The sequence below is a fragment of the Epinephelus lanceolatus genome, chromosome 17 (genome assembly GCF_041903045.1).
Source record: "Epinephelus lanceolatus isolate andai-2023 chromosome 17, ASM4190304v1, whole genome shotgun sequence".
Classification (NCBI taxonomy): Eukaryota; Metazoa; Chordata; class Actinopteri; order Perciformes; family Serranidae; genus Epinephelus; species Epinephelus lanceolatus.
In genome coordinates, this window is record NC_135750.1 from 16625728 (window position 1) to 16646836 (window position 21109).

Consider the following 21109-nt stretch of genomic DNA (forward strand, 5'->3'; position numbering starts at 1 on the left):
TTCATTTTCTATAACCGCTTATCCTGTCAGGAGTCTTGGGGGGGCTGGAGCCTATCCCAGCTGACACTGGGCGACGCAGGGTTCACCCTGGACAGGTCGCAACACTATCACAGGGCTGACACATAGAGACAGACAACCATTCATGCTCACATTCACACCTATGAACAATTTAGAGTCATTAGTTAACCTGTATGTTTTTGAACTATGGGAGGAAGCCGGAGTACCCAGAGAAAACCCACACTGACATGGAGAGAACATGCAAACTCTGCACAGAAGGGCTCCCCCACCTTGGGTTCAAACCATGGGTTCTCTTGCTGTGAGGCAACAATGCTAACCACTGCACCACTTGTGCGAGAAAATGCTTCAAATTACAGTAACCAAAGTTTAACGTTCACAACCTGTAACAACCAGACAACCAGTGGGTTCCCGGGGTCGGGGTCACTCACTGGACCCAGTTTTAGAAGCAATGAGTATTAAATATCTACGACAAGAGCAACTCTAGTAGGCTGCTGCCCAAGAAAGTGCTGGAAACTGTATTGCGTGGACGTTAGAAATTCCAGTATCATGACAACACTATTAGAGTGCCAGATCACATATAAAATTATCTGTGTTCTACTGCTGTGCATTACATCAGAGAACAAAATCTTCATATGTACAACAAAGACATTAAAAATTCATTTTGTTAGTTTTTTGCTATGAATCATTTATTTTGACAGCAGAATTGTCGTATCATATAATATCAGTCCAATTTTCCTTTGTGTTGTACATACAGTACTATCATTATGTAAGAGTTTCCATATTTCATGAAATAGCTCACTAAGTTTCTCCCAGAAGCCTGAAAAAGACAGCAAGATGTCTTATTTGATTGGAAATAATTCTGATTCCTCCAAGATTACACGGTACAGTACACGTATTGTCAGTAATATATGAATTTAGTTATAGAAAAAGAAAACAAGAACATCTGACTGTGAAATTTGGTTTCCTTTATCCTGTTTTTTATGAGCACCATTTCAATACAATTCCACTTTAAGTCGATAAATCACTATAGACAAAGTTACATGACCTTTCAGTTATTTTTTTCTGTGTCAAGCATAAATGTTTGTTTTCCTGCCATCCATAGTTCATTTTATTTCATTTCATTTTTTATTTTTTGTCTTTGCATATCCAGGTCCCTTGTTGGATTGAAAGACCCAGACGTGCATCTCTGCCTGTCAAACAGCTGCTACATCACAGTTGCTTTCTCTCTGTATCTAAATGCTTCAATAAGAAAATTATCAAAATTCTCTTTGTGTGTCTGTGTGACTGTGTTTTTCCATATGGCTGTGCAAACGGTAGGAGGCACTGTGCAGACAGGACAGACTGACAGCTAGATAAACTCACATATGCAGAGTCCCTGTAATCTATCGGACATGCTCAGCAAAGTGAATGAATAAATAGCTCTTTAATTCCCTTCAACATCACGATAAGGTGGTTATATAATCTGAGATGTGGATCTATGCTTCGTAATCCTCAGCTTGGTCCTTTGCCACAACCTCTCACACACACAGTGGCAACAGTCTCTCACTGACATGAGCATAACACATCACCTATAAGCCTGATCTTGTGTTAACCGCAACTCTGCGTGGTTTCAAAGTTCTGCTACAGGTTCAAAGAAAGTGCAGGAGTTGCCACTGCGGCTGTTAACAAAGCCAAAACCCAAGCCACTTGAAGTCTTTGAGAGTCTGCATGAGGTTGACTTGATGCTTTCTGACGGTGGCTGATGATTTATGTACGGGGTGCATAGTCTCCAAGGACTGGAGCTGTCACATCAGCACTGTGTCTGTGTCAGCACCGTCACAGCCGAGACAGGAAGACAGACAGGGAGGCAGGTGAGAAAAAAAGCCAGACAGGTGTGCAGATAGAGAAATACTGACATATGATAAAATTATCACTCATGATATTTCCTTTGCGTCTGCCAGGGGCCGACTTAGTGGCTTAAGCAGCCTCCCATCCCATCACAACTGATGGAAAAACATATTTATGTAGATACGCCGAGGCTCGGGATGCAGTCAATCTTTACTTCTTCGGGCCGATAAAATCAAAGCACGCGCTTGGCCACTTGAGGTCTGAAGTGTGATTATGCTCCCTGGCAGTCCTGCCATCCATCCAGTCTGGCAGCTCTTAATCATGATGCAGGATGGAGGGACCACACCCACACTGGCTGTGTAAACAGACACTAACTGTATCTTTACAAACCAGACCAGGCTGTACGAAGCAGACAGACACACCTGCTGCCTCCAGAGCTTAGGTCAACAGAGCAGTAAAACGTCAAACAGAGCAGGACAGGGCAGAACATCCTGTAACCTCACCAAAGAACCTCTCATGATAGTTTGGTTCAGATTATTTTGGATAAGTGAAAAAGGCACCACTCCTCTCATATCTCATGAAACAGGATTACTGAAGTTAGCTGGATAACCGGGCTCGCTGAAAAGCCTTCAAATCTGGAACATGTACATAAGTAAACAGAGCTGTTCCGGGTTGTGTTTGGCGTCCTGCTCGGTAATCCTGCTTTCTGGGACAGGTCAAAGCCACCACCTTCAATTTGGGTGCCATACCAATAGCAGACACAACAGCGAAAGACTTTTATCCCATCATCATCATATTGGGCTTTTTATTTTGGATTTTGACGTACTCTGCTGGCATTAAAAGCTTTTTGCATGCAGTTTAATTTCCAGTGGTTTCCTGCCACTTTACCTCCATCCAGTCTGGTGCTTGTGCTTTAAACAATTTGCATATGAATGCTCCAACGTGTGTTTCCATGTTATGTGCGAGCAGCTTGGTCCATATCTGCTACAGCCATATGCTGCTGGTGCACCTCCAAGGGTGCCACAGTGCAGCATGTCACAGTGGATACAGGATGGCATTTCCACCCATCGCTGTGGCTTCAGCCGAGGCAGGAGAGATGGGGAGAGGAGGGCAAATCCAAACGAAGCCTGACAGAAAGCACTGCACTATAAACCCAAACCCCTGCTCCCCTGATGCATCACGCTGTACTTAGTGATAGATAAATGGATAAAAACTGTTCTTAGGAGGCAGACTGATGGCATTGTACATGATGGGTTTTAAACAGAATGAGATCAGGCTTTTGGGGCATTTATCACAAAGACAGAACGAGACAAAGGAAGACGGAGCAGTGTGGGTGCATAGTGCTGTCACGATTCAGAGACACAAACAGAAAGTGTGCAACCTGATCAGAGTGCCATGAGCTTGTGTCTCATGCTGATACAGTTATAAGTTGTGTTAATTAAGGAGAAAGCATGTGTGTGCATTTATTCTGCATGCTTACAGTGCAGTATATAATGTGTATGTGTGTGTGAGTGTGTAAAACCAGGGGAGACATCACACTGTTTCTCTAAATTAACCAGCATGTCTCCAATGCCCTGCCCTGCGACCTGCACACACACCCTCACACACAGGACAGCATGTGCACCACAGCACCAGAGGGTGAGGTATCAAAGGCTAAGCGTTGGCAATACAGCAATTAACGATGCAGTGTCATGCTTCTCTCTGTCACTCACTCACTGGGATGCACACATCGCAAACCATAGTGAGACAAGCATCCAGTTGTTCCAGAGCACAAGCCTTTTGTGTGCAGCTCTGGCACCAGATTGAGAGCCTCAGTAAATGGCCTGCATGACCCAAAAAAAACCATGAGCTGCACTATTGCTGTGTCTCCATCCAGTCACCACACAGAGAGAGATACACACACACACACACACACATTCACACACACACACTTGTTCCCCGTTGCACAAATGACCTTATTCATGCTGTCGTGCATCACGTCTCACCATATGTCTCTTTGAACGGCGGCACCGTGACATCCTGCAGAGTCTCCGTCCAGCCCTCCTCCTCAGCCTGACTCCGGGACAGGGAGCCCGGGGGGCCGGCTCCGCTGCCACCACCTCCTGCTCCCCCGCGGCTCTCCTTATCCCCCCTCTTTTGGTGGTGGTGCTGCTGCGGCTGCTGCTGCTGCTGCTGCTGCTGGTCCTCCTCGCCTACCTCGGCTATGTAGTTGTCGGAGTCGGAGTCTCCGGAGGTGCTGTAGAAGGGATTGTCGCTGCTGTCATCCCCGGACTCGCCGAACACGTCGTCGGATATCTGCAGGCTCTCGTACCGGGAGCGGGCCGCTTCCAGGAGAGACAGCGCCTTCCGCCCGCACTCCGCCATCTCTCTCTGTAGTGATGCTCTGCTCCCCCCTTGTCGCTTCCTTCCTCCCTCCTTCTCACCCTTTCCACTACGGCTCCAGCGGCGTGCAAGTGGTCACGATCTTGCAGGAGCAGGAGGGGGGTGTTTGGCTCTAATGTGGCCGCTGCACCTTCCTGTATCCTGGGTATGATTATGATCCTGCCCGCCCTGCAGGCTCGGATGTGGAGCCCGGCGGTCAGAAGCGTGTGGATCCGGGGAGAGCTGTCCGCTTCAAGGGTACTGAAATATTTCCGCCCCCTTGCTCTGCCTACAGCGCTGCGTACTGGGAGAAATTATCGATAGTTGTGGCACAGCATCCGGGTTGGGAGACCAGTGATTTCTCCACAAAGAGAGGAAAATAGAGAGAGTAGTGGCTGCCGCTGCATCACCTGACACCACAGCCCAGCCCTGCCGTCCAATAAGATGCAGCTTCTCATCCAAACTTAGAGAGGAGCGGCTGATGGAGCCCATGAGTGGAAAAATCATAGGCATTAAACTGTAATATAATATTAGAATAAAATGTCTGACACAGAGAGGATCATCAAAGGATAGGACTAATGAAAATAAAATACACATGAAAATTAATATAATAAAAACTTGCAATTAGGCCTATGTTTTTCAGGATGCCCACCCCTTAATTAGGTCCACAAATAATAATAATAATAATAATAATGATAATAATAATAATAATAATAATAATAATAATAATGATAATGATGGTAATAATAATAATAATAATAATAATAATAATAATAATGATGATGATAATAATGATAATAATAAAAGACTTCACAAACACCACCTCCAATATTGCTTTAACATTTTTACAGGTGTTTACCATATCCTCCTGAGACCTCAGCTTTTGTTTAGTATGCATTTTTAATTTCTCCTAGCTATTTGGGATGTAATGATAAAAAATAAATATATAATATAATATAATATAATATAATATAATATAATATAATATGGCTGTGCAAAAACTAAATTACATATAATGCAACATATCTAAAAGCCTCGTGATTTACTCAAATAAAACACTAATAAAGTCCCAATGTCCTCAAACGAGTATATTCAACAGTGTCAACAGTGTCTTAGCCTGTTACTGTTGCTAAAGTTGGTCAAATGTGTTGCCATATCAGACTACAAACATCATTAATCATAAATAAACAAGCTGCAACCATAGACTCTGATCAGGTTTTGTACCTTGTCTTTTGTGTTGAGATCGGCTGCAGACTGACTTGGCAGAGATGGCTGCCATCTTGTTTTTATAGATTAGTGTATAGTGCTCTTACTTATGGCAGCATATTGATGCCACACCAGAAAAAAAAGATCAGTATCAGGTAATAACATGAAACGTTTCTTGTTATAATAACATGAAAACATCTTGTAAAAATGTGAAAAACATCTTGTTATAACAAAAACTTTTCATGCCATAACCTGACACTGAGCTTTTTTTCTCGGCTTAGCATCAATATGCTGCCGTACTAACTACCACTGCATGGTACACAAAAATGTCGACAAATGAGGAGAACAGGTCTAAGTTAAGCAGAATGAAGTATAAGGTGCGGGAAACCCAACATCCATAAAAGAAGACACAGGGTCTCAGGCGATTAGATTTTTACTGATTAGACCCAGAGACCTTTAGTTAGCGGACAGAGAGCAACATGCATTTTGGAGGCCCTTAACAACCTTCACCCTCCTGTCTCCCAAAAACCCAAAGCAGGTGATATAGCCTATAGTCTATTCAAGCTTTTAATAGAACAAAAACAAGCAACAACAATGACTAGAAAACATCCCCCAAAATAAAGGAGTCCCAATGATAACTAACATTTGGATGCTCAGGGTGTTGTTTCTGGGAACTGTATCTCCATGTTTGAATTGCATCAGTTCATCTGAGCCATCTGACAGCAGCGTGTAACCCTGCAGGGAACTCATCATTCTTTTAATGGAGTCACATAAAAGTTTAAGTTTATTAGACTTTTGTATCTATAATGCATCTAGTTTTCTAGATTTATCTATTAACATTTCTAAAAGTATTTTTGTTTCATGGCTGTATGCTGGGAATTGCCCCAATACCCCTTTTTGCCTTTAGAGGGCGCTGTAATGTTACAGTAACCCATCCACTGGTCCTCCTGACTCTTCTTCGTTGGTGCACTTGCCATGTTTGCGGAAGCCCGGGTGTAGCAGCTCGCTGGTGGCTTCTGACTTTATCTTGTGTGTATGTTGTAGCTGTGTTTAATTCTCCAACATGAACCTACCGAAGGGACCAGACTCTTTGTGCTTCGATAAGGATGTTTTTATGAAGGTAACAATTCCTTTGATCACGCGCTAACGATAGCTAATGCCGTTAAACTCAAGCTAGCATTAGCTGGTTGACAGTAGCTGTTCATACAGGAGGATCCTGTTTCTTAAACCTTGCTTGTTTGTTATTGAATGTAGATCTAATTACAATAAATAAGCGGTTAAACTCAAATCACAGTCAAGTTAATGTTATTAAATATTAATTATAATCGCTAGTTGTAGACAACGTTGATAAAAGGAGACTTAAATTCATCCTGTAAAGTGTATTGGTCTTTTGGTCTGTTAGTCTGATGCTAAATTTTCTCTCTGCGTTTTCTGTCAGTGATACTAGATATAACTGTGTGCATGGCTGCTGCTGTGATACAAATGTGCCTGTCTCTCTCTCCCTCTGGTCTGTCTGATGTTGCTGTCTGTCGTCTCTCTGCCTGCAGGATGACTTTGACGTTGACCAGTTTGTGGCGGAGTGCCGGAAGCAGGTGCAGCTGGAGGAGATGAGGGAGGACCTGGAGCTCTACTACAAGCTGCTGAAAACAGCCATGGTGGAGCTCATCAACAAGGACTATGCAGACTTTGTTAACCTCTCCACCAACCTGGTCAGTTGTGCATCTTAGACTTTACAACCAGCAGCTTGTAGTCCACAGAAGACAGGGAGGGCATCTAGAAGTCAGTGGTCTGTTGGGAAATATTCTCTTATAAGGTCTAAAAAGCAAAATTGACCTTTAATATAAAATATTTTGTTACATGCTCAGTGTATTGGCAAGTCATTGCTTTGATAGTATTGTAGATACATTTGAATTGGTGTGTGTGTTAGTAAGGAAAAAATAAAATGCAGAGCAGTAAGCTGCAGCAATAGTTTTTTTTTAATATCAGCATCAGCCTCAAAAGGTCAATACTGATGTGCTGGATGAACGCTGTATAGTTTGAATGTTTTTAAGTAAAGTTGAGATTAAGACTATTTCTAATCTCTGCTTTCTAATCTCAGGTGGGCATGGACAAAGCTCTCAATCAGCTTTCTGTGCCGTTGGGACAGTTGCGAGAGGAGGTTATGGTATGTAATCTGAGTAAACATACTGTGAGCTTTGATTAATTCCTGCCACAGAGTATTCATGCATGTTTCTGGCTGTTATCTGTTGCAGAGTCTGCGCTCCTGTGTGAGTGAGGTGATTCAGGCTATAGACAACCAGCTCACCAAACAGGAGGATCTGCAGAAGAAAAAGGTTTGGCTCTTCATCTTCCTGTCTGTCTTCATGATTTGATCACATTTTGTATTCATCATTGAATATATTTAGTAGGGATGTCCTGATCCAGCTTTTTCCACTTCCGATCCGATACCGATATTACAGCCTTGAGTTTTGGCCGATACCGATCCGATCCAAGCATGTATTATACATATTCACTTATTTTGTTGTCAGTCATGTTAGAAAAGGTTTGATCAAGCGATATTACTCTAACAAGAAGAACTACTTAATCAGGTTAGTTAGAATGATCCACAACAGTTGGTATGAGAAACTGACCTGTTTATTGTTAACAGGGTTAAATAAACAAACTTTAAACTTGAACATTAACATTAAATAAAAATATAGCTGGTTTGCTTTGGCTGCTTTGGCCCCTTAATAAATAGAAAATAAATCAACACAAGAAATCTTTAAAATGTCTAACAATGAAATTAAAATAGCAGCAAGACTCCACACACTTGTGCTTTGGCCCCCTAATAAATAAAAAATAGATTAACACCACAAGACATTGTTGACATTTAACAAACAATGCAGCCTTTCCTTTTCAGTTATTTTAGTAGTGTCAGTGCAAGCCTGGTGCTGCTGTTTCCTGGGACAAAAAAACCACACACAATATTGTACAACTGTTTAAACAAGCAATAGTCCATCCATGGCTCCAGTTTCACTAATTGTGCCCAAAACAATGCCATCAGTGCTCTTTACTTAAACAGTAAGAGTGTAAACCAAATAAAAATATCACTCTCAAAAAACCAGAGCAGAAAACAAATAGTCAGTTAACTAAATTGACCGCTACTCTTCCTACCCTTCCCTCCATGTGTGTCTGCCATCTGCATGCTGGCCTGGTGGATTGATAGTAAGAGCTGGAACGGATCACTGGAATGGACTGCTTGAATCGCTGAGCGCTGGGCTGGTCGGAAAACCTGGATCGGATTCCGTGAAAAACTGGATCGGAGTTCTTGGATTGGCATTTTTCCATGCAGTCCGATCTGATGCCGATGCACGTTTTTTGCTAATATTGGCGGCCGATACCGATCCGAATATCGGATCGGGACATCTCTAATATTTAGTGATCACCTTTACATGCTCTTTGGTAGTCTAGTATGGTCAAACTGTGAGCTATATTTGGTGCCCGTTTTTGAATTTTTGTATAGTAATAGTAGTTTTTCAACTTTTAATTCAGAGGACAATGTGTAATGGTAGACGGTTATCTACTCTGTGGGACAATCGCAATTAAATATCATCTTCCTTTTATCATCCCATCCATCAGGTGTGTGTACTGAGGCTGATTCAGGTAGTGCGCTCAGTGGAGAAGATAGAGAAGATCCTCCACTCACAAAACTCCAAGGAATCTAGCTCTCTGGAAACCAGCAGGTGGGAAACTGACATGTCAACAAACCCACTGGTGTTACTTAGTAGATAACTTGTAGTTGAATATGGACAGGCTTTTTACCAAGTAATGGCAGTGTCAGTATTTGAAAAAACATTTGAGCACACCAGAGGTTTGAATTATTTGAGCTTTATCACTACAGGGATGTAACGCTAAGCTTTTGTGTCTGACCTCATGTCTGTCTGTCTTTGTGCAGTCCCTTGTTAGCAGGTCAGATCCTGGAGAGGATTGCTACAGAATTCAACCAGCTGCAGTTCCACGCTGTGCAGAGCAAAGGCATGCCCCTGCTGGACAAAGTCAGACCTGTAAGTATTAAAGGGCCGATCAGTCTGACAGCAGATGAATAATAGCCATTCAGTTAATCAGTGAGTTTGTCTGTCTGGCTCAATCCATCAGTCCTGTATTTAATTTACAAAGATAATCAGATTCTGTTCAGTCTTTTTCAAAATATTTGATCCAAGTTTTCACATTGATTAATGATTCACTTGTCTGTGTGTTTTGTGGAATATACTCTGTTGGGACATTTTCAATTCTTGGTTGTGTCCTCTGCCAGCGTATCGCAGGAATCACCTCCATGCTGCAGCAGTCTCTGGAGGGCGTGTTGATTGAAGGTCTGCAAACATCGAATGTGGACATGGTGCGTCACTGCCTGAGGACGTATGCCACCATAGACAAGACTCGAGATGCTGAGGCCCTGGTAGGACAGGTGCTGGTTAAGCCATACATGGACCAGGTAAACACACCACACGTACACTGGAGATGCCAAGGGAATTTCTGCTTTTTTTTTTTTTTTTTTTTTTTGGAGGACATTAATTCATAACTTTGACTAATTACCGTTTAGGTGATTGTAGAAGAGGTGGTGAAGTCCAGTCCGAATGGTCTCCAGCTGATGTACTCTAGACTGTTGGAGTTTGTTCCCCATCACTGTAGGCTGCTCAGAGAGGTGACTGGAGGAGCCATATCCAGGTATTGATGTTATCATGGAGGCAAATTCATTCAAAGCATGCGCAGATCAAGCAACTCTTTGTTGTGTTTTGAAAAATCCTCTTGCCTCTTTTAGAAGAGCAAATTGTCTGCTTTCATCTGTAGAGCTCTTGCATTCAGTATAATGACCTCACTCTTTCGATATTTATTCATTTTATTTTTATATATTAATAAAATTATCATACCTCATGTACTCAACATATTTGACCAACTACTATGCCTGAACTGTGCACGTAAAATTAATCAGTGGATGATTAGTAGCAGCCAAGTCGATGTTATTAATGACATGTTTTTTGATGTGCTGATATTCTGTCTCTCCTCAGTGACAAAGCTGACATTGTGCCAGGTTATGATTTCCTGGTGAACTCTGTGTGGCCGGAGATGATCAAAGGGATAGAAGAAAGGTTGGCCTACCTTTTCAACCCTGGAAACCCCGACATATTCTTTGAGGTACAGCCATAGTGACACAGTTCATGTTTGCATACATTCACTTCGTGAAAGTTCTGTTTTGTGTAATTCAGTGTGAGATTGAGTAGTTTCATCTGTGTGTGTGTGTGTGTGTGTTTTCTGTTTACCCTTCTCTTCTAGCGTTACAGCGCAAGTATGGAGTTTGTGCGGAGGTTTGAGCGTCAGTGCAGCTCGCAGGCCAGTGTGAAGAGACTGAGAGTGCATCCCTCATATACCAGCTTCCACAACAAATGGAACCTGCCTGTCTACTTTCAACTACGGTGCGTATTACCTCAATATGATCTATACTCTACATGCTACAGCCTATATATTACACTATGTTCAGTATACCCTCATGTTTCTTTCCAGAGCAAATTAGACATTTTGTAAACTGCAGGCTTCAGCCTTAATCATGTTGGAAGTGTGACTTCAAAATGCTATATATCCTTCAGAAAAGTAAGCAAATGTTCAGTACTCGTTTGTTGAAAATACAAAAACACACTTTTTTCAGGGAATAGTTGGGAAGTTATCTGAGGAGATCAATACCACTCTCATGTCTGTTTGTTTAATATGAAGCTGCAGCCAGGAGGGGGTTAGCTCAGCTCACCACGAAGACTGGAAACAGAGGGAGACAGCTAGCCTGACTGAAGTGTAAAAACAACAGTTTGTGGTGTTACGAGGGTTATGCATATTATTTCTTGGCTGGGAAAGGAAAAGCTGCCAGTATGATGTTTCAGAAGCACTTGTCAGATGGTTGGAAATCCCCCTCTCCCCCACACCTTTCCGATATTGGATCAGAGGAGGCTGTGTGCGACCATGTCTGTAACTTTCTGAAGCAAACTTCCAACATTCACATGCATTTCACACCATGATCGGCCAGCTGGTGGATGTGAGACAGGAGCCAGGGTTTGAACTTCTCTCTCCAGCTCTCTTTTTTTTTGTTTGTTACACAACTATCTCTGTCACTTCATGTGAATAATGGAGAGACTGTCTGAAAATGTGCACTGTTATCTGTTAAAAAGAACCTTAACTGTCTATCACATAGTGATAGAAACTTGTCTTAGGTCAGGGGCTCACAGACAGCATCCCTCTGTAATGGTCGGCTTTTCACTCCACCTTCGAGTGTGGCCAATTAGTGCCTGAAGGTCAAGTCAGTTTTATTTATTTAGCACATTAAAAATAACAGAGGTTGACCCACAGCGCTCTCCAGTTGAGGCACATGGGTCGGGATCTGCCTCAATACAAATACACATGATTAAAGAACACCCAACACCCCAACAGGCAAAGATAGAGAACCAGCTGGACCAGCTGAAGTTTGTGGATGGACTTGAGAGGGAGACCAAAATGGAGCGAGTTACAGTAATCAATACAGGATGTAACCAAGATGTGAACAAGCATGGCGGTACTGTGCGGTGTGAGGGATGGGTGAAGGCGGTTAATGTTGGGTAGATGGAAGTAGGCAGACCGAGTGACATTATTGATGTGAGATTGGAATGATAGAGTGCTGTCGAGGATGACACCCAGACTCTTAACCTGAGTGGGGGGGGGGGGGCTGAGGAGTTGTCAATATCAAGTGTGAAACTGTTGATTTTTGCTGAGGTGGATTTGATGCCAATGAGAAGTAACTCAGTTTTGTCACTGTTTAATTTGAGGAAGTTGCCGGAGAACCAGGATTTGATTTCCTGAAGGCAGTCAGAGAGGGAGGAGGGCGGGAGGATGGACAGATAGAGCAGGGTGTCATCAGCATAGGATGTTAAATTTACGCAAGATGAAGCTGAGACAGAAGGCAAGAAAAAAATAGGAAGTTTGGAGAAATGGAATAAAACCATCAACAGATTAAAAGGCAGTAAAAAGACAGAAATATGTTAAGAGGGGACTTTACAAAAGCCATTGGGCAGCCGCAGACTGAACTAAACGCAAGCAAAAAAGTTGCGTCTTTAAATCTGATTTAAAATTATCCACGATGGAGCAGGTCTTAATGTAGAACAGGAGGCTATTCCAGAGTCTGGGAGCAGCAACAGAAACAGCTGAGTCAGCTGTGGTTTTGAGGCCTGAGTGAGGGACTGAGAGGAGATGTTAGGATGACCTGAGTGGCCTGAGGGTAGCATGCGGAATTAGCAGGTTGGTAATGTATCGTGAAGCTAATTCAAGTAGTAAGATTTTAAAATCAGTTCTGTATTTGATTGGTAAGGTGGCGTGAAAAACAGATATATTTTTGTTTACCTTTAAAGTCACTGTAGCTTTTCACTATATGAGAGTGGTATTGACAGTCTCATCTAGCTCTTGGAGAGAAAGCATAATACAGTTCCTTCAAGTTAATGGATATTTTGGTTTAGAATGAAACTCACACACAACCCTAGGTTAGATTATTTTATGTGCGTGCAGTGGATAATAGGTGTGTTTTAATCTTTTGAATCTGGACCTGTCAGCTTGCATAAACACAGACGTCAGAGAAGTTTGAATTTCTGCACAGCGTGTATTTTGAAGAATTGACTGGTCTCACTTTAAGGACTCAAGAGACAAGCTTTGATTAAAATTGCAGCCTGCCAGCGTTTTTTAGAGGAAAAAAAGACAAGTTGGCAGGCGTCCACGAGCTGAACAAAGCCCGTTTTTACAGGAATGTAGAAAATTGCTTGTGGGTGAGAGTTTCACACAGAATGATGACAAGAAGCAAAACTGAGGATGTGTGTCAGCATATTACTAAACACAGCCCATAAACATGACACTGGGCCTTGACTGTATGGTCATTGATTTGTGTGACAAAGTAGAGAGGTTGTTTGCCAGTCTTCCTCCTGCCCCTACAAACAGGCACACACACTAATGATCAGGGCATGTGACCTCATTTCACAACTCAGATCTGCACAGTTGAGCTTTTCTGGAAAGTCCATAATTTCCGAGGCACACTTTGTGTTTCACGTCATGAGTGTGTGCAAATCAGAGCTGATGCAACACATAAGCTGATAACACACTGATTGTTTTGTCCCTCCTTGTTTTTCCAGGTACAAGGAAATAGCTGGAAGTCTGGAGAACGCCATCAGTGACGGACTAGAGGCAGCACCAGGTAGGAATTTAGTCTTTATCATGAACGTTAGTGCGTAACTTATACTTCACCCACCATAACCGTGTATGTGTCTCCTCTTTCCCAGCTGGCAGTGTGTACCACCTGCAGGTATCTGAGGTGTTGTGGTCCTGTCAAATGAGATGTTGGTCAGACAAAGTGTACCTGTCACCTCTGGCCCATCGCTTCTGGAAGCTCACGCTGCAGCTCTACGCACGATATGCCAAGTTTCTTGATGAGGTAAGCCAGTAATTCCAGCAGAGCAGTATACAAATGAATCTCCCTGTTGCTTTTGCTTGCCCTGGTTTCTGATTTTTATCGGTGTCTGCACAGGTGTTGACAAAGACTCCAGCCCCTGAGGTGACCAAAGAGCCAACCAGGCCTCTGCCGAGCTCGGCCTCCTCCACCTCCAGCCGAACGTCCATGGATGAGGGCGGCAGTGAGAGTGGGAGTCCTGCCTCCCTCTCCACCAAACAGCTGGTCTACATCGCAGCTGATATCCAGAAGCTGCAGGAGCAGGTGCACACGCGGAAACAAAATACACATAATTACATTTGTAGCTCCAATTGACCTACTTATACTACATTATAGACTCACCAGGTCTTTTACATTAGGCAGAGTGTCTCTTTTTGAGAACTTTATAATGGTTTTCACTTATTTGTTTCCATACTGACAGCTTGCTCGTCTTTCTCATAGATACCAGAGTTGTCGGAGATGGTCAGACAACGGTTAGAAGCCATTGGATTTAAAAACTTTGCTATTGTGGAAGGTAAGCTACTCAGCCAGTGTGTATGGAAGTCTGCTACGCTTTTCCTTTTGCAGTGTTTGTTTGATCTTAGAAGAGGATCTTAATATAACTCCACAGCTCTCCTGAACCTTTATAGATTCAAAACCAAGATGGGGAAAGGTTTCTTTGATCTATGCTGGTGCTACGGAGTGGAACAAACTGCCTCTTGCAATAAAGGAGGTGCAGAACCCGGAAGCCTTTCAGAAAATGTCAAACAGAGGCTGCTATATAACATCTCAGCAATATTTTGTCCATAAATGAGGAAGAAATGTGTAGGAGGATCTTTTTTAAACAAGTATATAACACCTTAATGTTTCTCTGAATAGAAACTGTAACATTAGTGGAATCTGTTTGGAGGATTTTTTTGTTATTCAAAGGGATGACTGCATCATATCAGCTGTAGACTTATTTTTAAGGAAAACATTCCAAGAGACACACGGCAATTCAAACATGGACTCACAATGTTCACTGACATTTACAGATGTAACCATTCAATCCCCAACAGGCTTTTCAGCATGACATCTTCAAAGAAAACATCTCAGTCACAACTATATTCATCCCTTGACCTTTGGCCTCCCCTGCTCGCCGTCCCCAGCTTTAGCATCAGGGTTACTCAGACCTTGTATGTGCGCTTTTGCATTTACTTGTGCTCTCTTCTATATCAGATGCTCTTACAGACTCCAAGGCCTGTCTGTCAAGTAGCATTCCCACTCTGAACACCAGGATGACCCAACATCTGACTGAACGCAGTTGCCGCTTCCTGAAGAGTGCCTCCGAGGTTCCACGGCTCTACCGCAGGACTAATAAGGTCAGTGAAGCTGCAAACATGTACGTGTTTCTCCTATATGTCATCATATAACATTCTCTCAATACATATCTTGGAAGAAAAAATGGGAGCATTGTTAGTCTGATTTAGAAAAAAAAACTGGAAGGTAAACGCACTCCATTTTTTCCTCATAGAAATGTTTTAATTAAAGGTCAGAATTTCCCCTTTTGAAATGAATTGACTGACAAGATTGAGATAAAACTCGGAGTGATTATGCGTGGACATGAATATACATAATATTAATGAATATTAATGAAATAAAAGATGTTTCAATATGAATATGGGCACCCTTTGATGTTCTTCATATTATGGATGGAACGATATAAGATTTTATTGTGGATAACAATAAAAAACACTCAAGTAGTTGAACATACTGAATTTCTGTTGAAATAGACTTTATTGTCATTGAGCAAGAAGTACAACGAAATTTGCTGTGCCATGCCTGAATATTAAAAAGTAGAAAAATAGACAGTAATAAATACACAACACATACACGTACACAATCATCCCAAATTAAATATAAATAAATATAAAAATATAACATTAAAAGCAGTATTGCACAAGTTGACCCACTATTGCATGTTTGAGTTCAGCTGAATGTTATCTGAATAATCCTGAATATCATGTTCAGCAGGGCCCAAAGAGATGGCTGGGCAACCAACAGTAAAAGAGACTCTGCAAAACACGCTGTATGAACACCAACCTCATATGTCTGGAGCTCTAGTGACACAACATAGGATATCAACCACCTCTCCATCCTCAACATGAACAAAACACTGACCAGCGATCTTTAATACAAGCAAATATTAAAACGTGTTTCTTTTCAACTTTATTGACATGTTTAGGATCTGCCGGTGCGTGCGTCAGCCTACATGGACAACGCCTTACGCCCGTTACATCAGTTGCTGACTGACTCTACGGGGCTGGTCAACCCCTCTACAGCACAGGAGTGGCTGCGAGTTGCACTGTCTGACTGCACACAGAGGTACGCTAACTCACCTGCAAACATAAATAGACCAGATATAGTGTTGGTGTTGAAGAATTGCAAAGTAGTTTAATTAGTGATTGGGCTTATGATGTTTACAGTTATGATGTTGTATTTCATTTATTTTATAAAGTTATCGTTTCAGCTGCAGTCCACAGAGTTTATGTCTCCTGATTTCATTTTCGATCTCTCTTGTCTCCAGGTACTATGAGACCATCTCAGAGGTGCTGAGCTCAGTGAGAAAGATGGAGGAAAGTCTGAAGCGATTGAAGCAAGCCAGAAAGGGTGCAAGTACGACAACCACAGCAGGAGCAAACGGTGGACCCACAGATGACAGCAAGATCAGACTTCAGCTGGCACTGGATGTGGAATACCTGGGAGAACAGGTAGGTGACGTTTGATAAGCGCAGACACGTGCTGATCTGGACACTGGGCGCCAAGATGGTGCTTCTTCAGTCCAATGAGAATTGCTCGCCTGGTGCATGTGCCAAGAAAGTTTCTAGCTTCCAGGGTTTACTTCTAGGACATGTGGCCCACTGAATATGTGCAGTAGTGTTGCTCCTGCTGGCTGCATGAGTTCCTGAAACTTTATATTCAATGACTTCACTTATTTTTAAAGGGGGACGGGGTAAATAAAATTTTTACTAATAGATATCACCATGAAACTTTCCCAGTTGATCACTTAAAATTAAGTCATTTTTTCAATTTGTATTTCACATTTTCTGAATTTTTTGATGTCTTCTTTCCACTTGTCTGAAAGAAGGCATGTTATGGTAGCAAAATAGCCCAAAATCTCAAAAATTGACCGGTGCATTTAAAGGTTTTTACTTGTAGTGTCTCTCCTTACATCGCTTTTATCGGCTTGAGGAAAGTTTAACACATAAAAAGCCTTCATGGATCAAAAAAATTATAACAGGAAGAGTTGTGATTCATCTTGTTTGCAGTTTGTGGTGTCCTGTCAACAGTTTTACAGACTTCTCTTTTAGTTTGAAGAAAGGTATTCGCACATCCAGCTGTCTCAGACGCAGGTGTGTTGGAAAATATCACTTGAATCTTTGAACAGAAAATCAAGCACACAGCTCTTGCTCAGCTTTACAATTTATTAGTTACAGTGGTAACACGTTTCAATCCTCCTGGACCTTGTTCAACACCATTATTTCCAACATTGAGCTTAAATAGAAACTGCCCCACCCATTTCACAGGTGTGCACGAGTGTCAAAAACATATAATGTATATATCATCTGAAATGCATTTGATTATTCCCTCTCTCACTGCTTTGTACTGTTGTGTGTCTCAGATCCAGAAGATGGGTCTCAAGCCCAGTGACATCTCCATGTTCTCCACTCTCATGGACCTGGTGAAAGAGGCCCGAGAGCTCGCTGAGCAGAACCAGTAAAGAGTTGACTCCGTAGTTAGTGAGAGCCGTTAACACGCTGCGTTGCCTGAAGACTTGTGAAGGAAAAAACACGTGTATCAGTCCAGGCCAAGGTCAGGGTCTGGTAACTGTTTATGAGGATCAGACCACGACGAATGTAAGACAGGAGCTGACACTACTGAAATCCTTTTGTACAAAAACCATTTAACACAGACATTAGAGCCACAGTGCACAAACATTTCAACAACAGGAAGCTGCCAGCTGTCCGATCAAGCTGTAAATTGTTGTTGGAAGCAGCAGAGGAACTTCTGTCTGTGAGTGAGACTGGATCATCATCGTCAACTCTGCTGTAGGCAGCGTGAATAAAAGGGACTGCATGAAATGTTTTCCACAAAATGACTGACAACGGATGCTGGTGACGCTGTGCCATCTATCATTAGTTGTAAAGAGAGAATGTCACAAATTACTCGTCTAATTTCTGCTACGTGGTGAAGGCTTCATCTCAAATCAGGAAGTCTGTTAGTGTGTAACATGTACATGTTTGTTCAAATCAAAGTTGTATAATATAATTGACATAATTAACTCGGGAATAAAATAAAAAACTTTGGATACAGTGTTGAGTTTGTGTGTTTTAATATAAAGGTTGTCGCACTGCATACATCTTTCCATCAGGACTGTCGACGAAGCCACAGGGTTCTGATCACTGTGTATAGAAACAAGTCATTGAAAGCTTAAAAAAAACACAAATATATCTCAGTCAAAGTCAAACTGTGGAGTAGGGATGCACAGTAATATCAGCAGGTTATCGGTATTGGCTGATATTGGCTTGAAAATGAACCGTCAGAATTGGCCAACTTTTTTTTTTTTTTTTTACACAATGAATGAAATGTATTGTATACCATGTCTCCATCTGCTGGTGGGCCATCATGAAAAGAGTGTGCATGTATAATATGTTAATTCCACTACAGTAGAGACTGATGATCACTAAAATTAGGTGGGGAAAAAAGTGCATATATCAACATCAGTATCAGTCAGTGATCACTCTCAATATCTGCTCAACATTCAGGGTACACTAACTTCACTTTTTCAACCAGTGACAGTCTGTTCTTTTATTATTCATGTAGATTTTGTTTATTCTTAAGTTTAGCTGCAAATTTATATTGATAGTGGAAGAAAGACACATATGGGAGTAAACAGGATTTTGGAAGAGAAATATGTATGTGATTTATTAACTGAATTTAAAATATTATGTTTTGGTTAAATAAAAATGAGTTTATGTACAGTAGTTGATGAAATGTGTCCAAAATAAATAACTGAATTATTATTCTGTTTCTCATCACAGTTTACACACTGTCCCCAAATGTATCCTCATCCCTCATACCATACCAGTACCAATACCAGCACTCAACTTCACCACACCACAGACATGTTGTAGCTGCAACAATCACATGTAATGGGCCGATCACATGTTGCATAATATCAAAGAATGCTTGGAGTTATTGGCTGAGACAGACTAAACCATACAAATTTTTATCCTCCTCTAGATCTGGGTACAAACAGGATCAAATGCAGTTATCGTTTGACTGGCGAAGCTTCAATTCTACTTGGTACTGGGGTATTTCTGTTGATCCGTGTAGCCGTCACACTACCCCTGCAAGTTCCCCTGCACAGACTCACAGATTCAGCACTCTGTCCATATGCAAGACTTTTACTGACTGTTGCCCAGAAGACAACAATAAAATCAGCCCTCAACATGTGCCTGTGGCTGCTCGGCTCCTCCAGCACAAGCCTCCCAGTCCATTTAGTTTTAAACCAAACACTCAGGTAGTGTCCTTCTCCTTGGTCTGAGCCGTAGTCATCTGAAGGCCAGCACACTGCTGCATGAAAAAAGGAGAGATGTAATCAGAACCAACCAACAGCAGCTGTGTCAATCAACTCACCTGGTACTACCCTAATGAGCCAACCCCCCACACCTCCACCCAGCAGCTGACTACTAACCACACCCACCTCCAGGGGGACCAGAACCAGCCCGCCAAAGGGTCCAATCCGACCCACTCATTGACTTTGCTAAGTGTATAAATTGCACAGAAGTAATTAATTCCATTAAATAAATTGCTAGTCCTGTTTGTCCAAATGACCCAGTTCCTGTTTCTTCACAGAGGTAAATGGGAAGCCAGTGTGCTTGGTGTGCTCACAGCAGCTTTCAGTGTTCAAGGAATATTATCTTCAGCACCACTGTCAGACTCATCACAGTGAAAAATACAATAACTTAGAAGGACAACTAAGAACAGAGAAGATGAATGAATTGTTGGCAGGTCTGAGGAAACATAAGTCTCATTTTAGTTTTCGCGGCGAGATCAGCATTGCAGCTGTGAAAGCTAGCTACCTTGTTGCTAACAAAACAGCATTAGCCTATAGCCAAACTCCGAGGGGGAGTTTGCTGAAAAACTGTTGAAATTGCGCTTATTTTTCTTTCATCCTTCAGCCATCATCTCAGGCTGTTCGTTTATTTTTTTAAATGGATTGTTCAATTGTTTTCAGAATGTAAGCTACTTATAACGTCACTTCTTTACACTAACAAAGGGAACATTTTGAAGACTTCATTATTTACAGGTTATTATGCAATGGTTTTACTGGTCCAGCCCACTTGAGGTCAAACTGGGCTGTATGTGGCCCATGAACTAAAATGAGTTTGACACCCCTGCCTTATAATCATAATAATAATGTTAATAATGCATTTTATTTATAGGTGCCAATAATAAAAACACAATAAAAGTTAATAAAAATGACTACACAAAAATCCTAACTATCAATACTAGTTATAAAATCATCATAATAAAACCATCATCATCAACGTGTGTCTCCATTAAATCAGACCGAATATGCCAGCTTGAAAAGGTGTGTTTTCAAACAGGATTTTAAAGTGGAAAGGGAGTCAATAATGCAAAAGTTGTGGGTCCCAAAGGCTGGAGCAGAACAATAGGCATCAAGTACTGATACTAGAGGTTTGGGATAAACAGCTATTGATGATAACCATGATATTTAAAAAAATAAATATTGATATCATATCAGTAATACACATACAATAATATTGGATAAATAATGCAGCACCTCTTTTATCATTTCTCTCCCTTCTCACTTAATCACCCTCTCTATCCCCCTACACTCGAATTTTAAGTCTAATTCATTCGCCAAAACTGAGACAAAACGCACAATAAACAAAATTGAAGAAATCTGAATAATAACATTTTTTCCAAGTTCTCTATAGATATCACAAAAATATCATAATCATGATTTTTTTTTTACCACAATAATTGTTTATTGAAAATCTGACACTGTACCAGCCCTGTCACATTTCAGTTCAGAGGAGGACCCAAATGCAGACCAACTGACAGTCTGAGTTTCTACCAGAAAGCGAGCTTTAATGTAGCCGATTGGAAACACCCAGTGAAGGCAGGCAACTCAAAGTCCAAACAAAAGCAGAGCAAAAACCTGAA

The 21109-nt window shown here is 41.7% G+C and overlaps 2 protein-coding genes across 2 annotated transcripts in view; one reads left to right on the plus strand and one right to left on the minus strand.

Annotated features, from left to right (window-relative positions):
- Nucleotides 1-4663, minus strand: part of pgbd5 (piggyBac transposable element derived 5) — a 37289-nt gene extending 32626 nt beyond the window's left edge. Inside the window, exon 1 of the mRNA XM_033613524.2 lies at nt 3831-4663. Within this exon, the coding sequence (XP_033469415.1) occupies nt 3831-4209 (379 nt within the window). The 5' untranslated portion in view covers nt 4210-4663. The remainder of the gene's footprint in view (nt 1-3830) is intronic.
- A 1709-nt stretch (nt 4664-6372) lies between these two features.
- cog2 (component of oligomeric golgi complex 2) lies at nt 6373-18225 on the plus strand. Its single transcript, XM_033612360.2, has 18 exons — nt 6373-6532; nt 6960-7121; nt 7511-7576; nt 7665-7745; nt 9031-9134; nt 9347-9455; nt 9704-9883; nt 9992-10116; nt 10458-10584; nt 10723-10862; nt 13581-13642; nt 13728-13879; nt 13973-14158; nt 14336-14408; nt 15092-15234; nt 16098-16237; nt 16440-16623; nt 17535-18225. The coding sequence occupies exons 1-18, from the start codon at nt 6476-6478 to the stop codon at nt 17631-17633; spliced, it is 2190 nt and encodes a 729-aa protein (XP_033468251.1). The 5' UTR covers nt 6373-6475; the 3' UTR covers nt 17634-18225.
- The last annotated feature ends 2884 nt before the right edge of the window (nt 18226-21109 follow it).

Bases quoted from the DNA above. Each gene is read 5' to 3' on its own strand.
- cog2 (XM_033612360.2), top strand. From the start codon at position 6,476: ATGAACCTACCGAAGGGACCAGACTCTTTGTGCTTCGATAAGGATGTT. The intron at 9,456-9,703 runs GTAAGTATTAAA...GTCCTCTGCCAG, and splicing joins TGCTGGACAAAGTCAGACCT to CGTATCGCAGGAATCACCTC. The intron at 10,585-10,722 runs GTACAGCCATAG...CTTCTCTTCTAG, and splicing joins ACCCCGACATATTCTTTGAG to CGTTACAGCGCAAGTATGGA.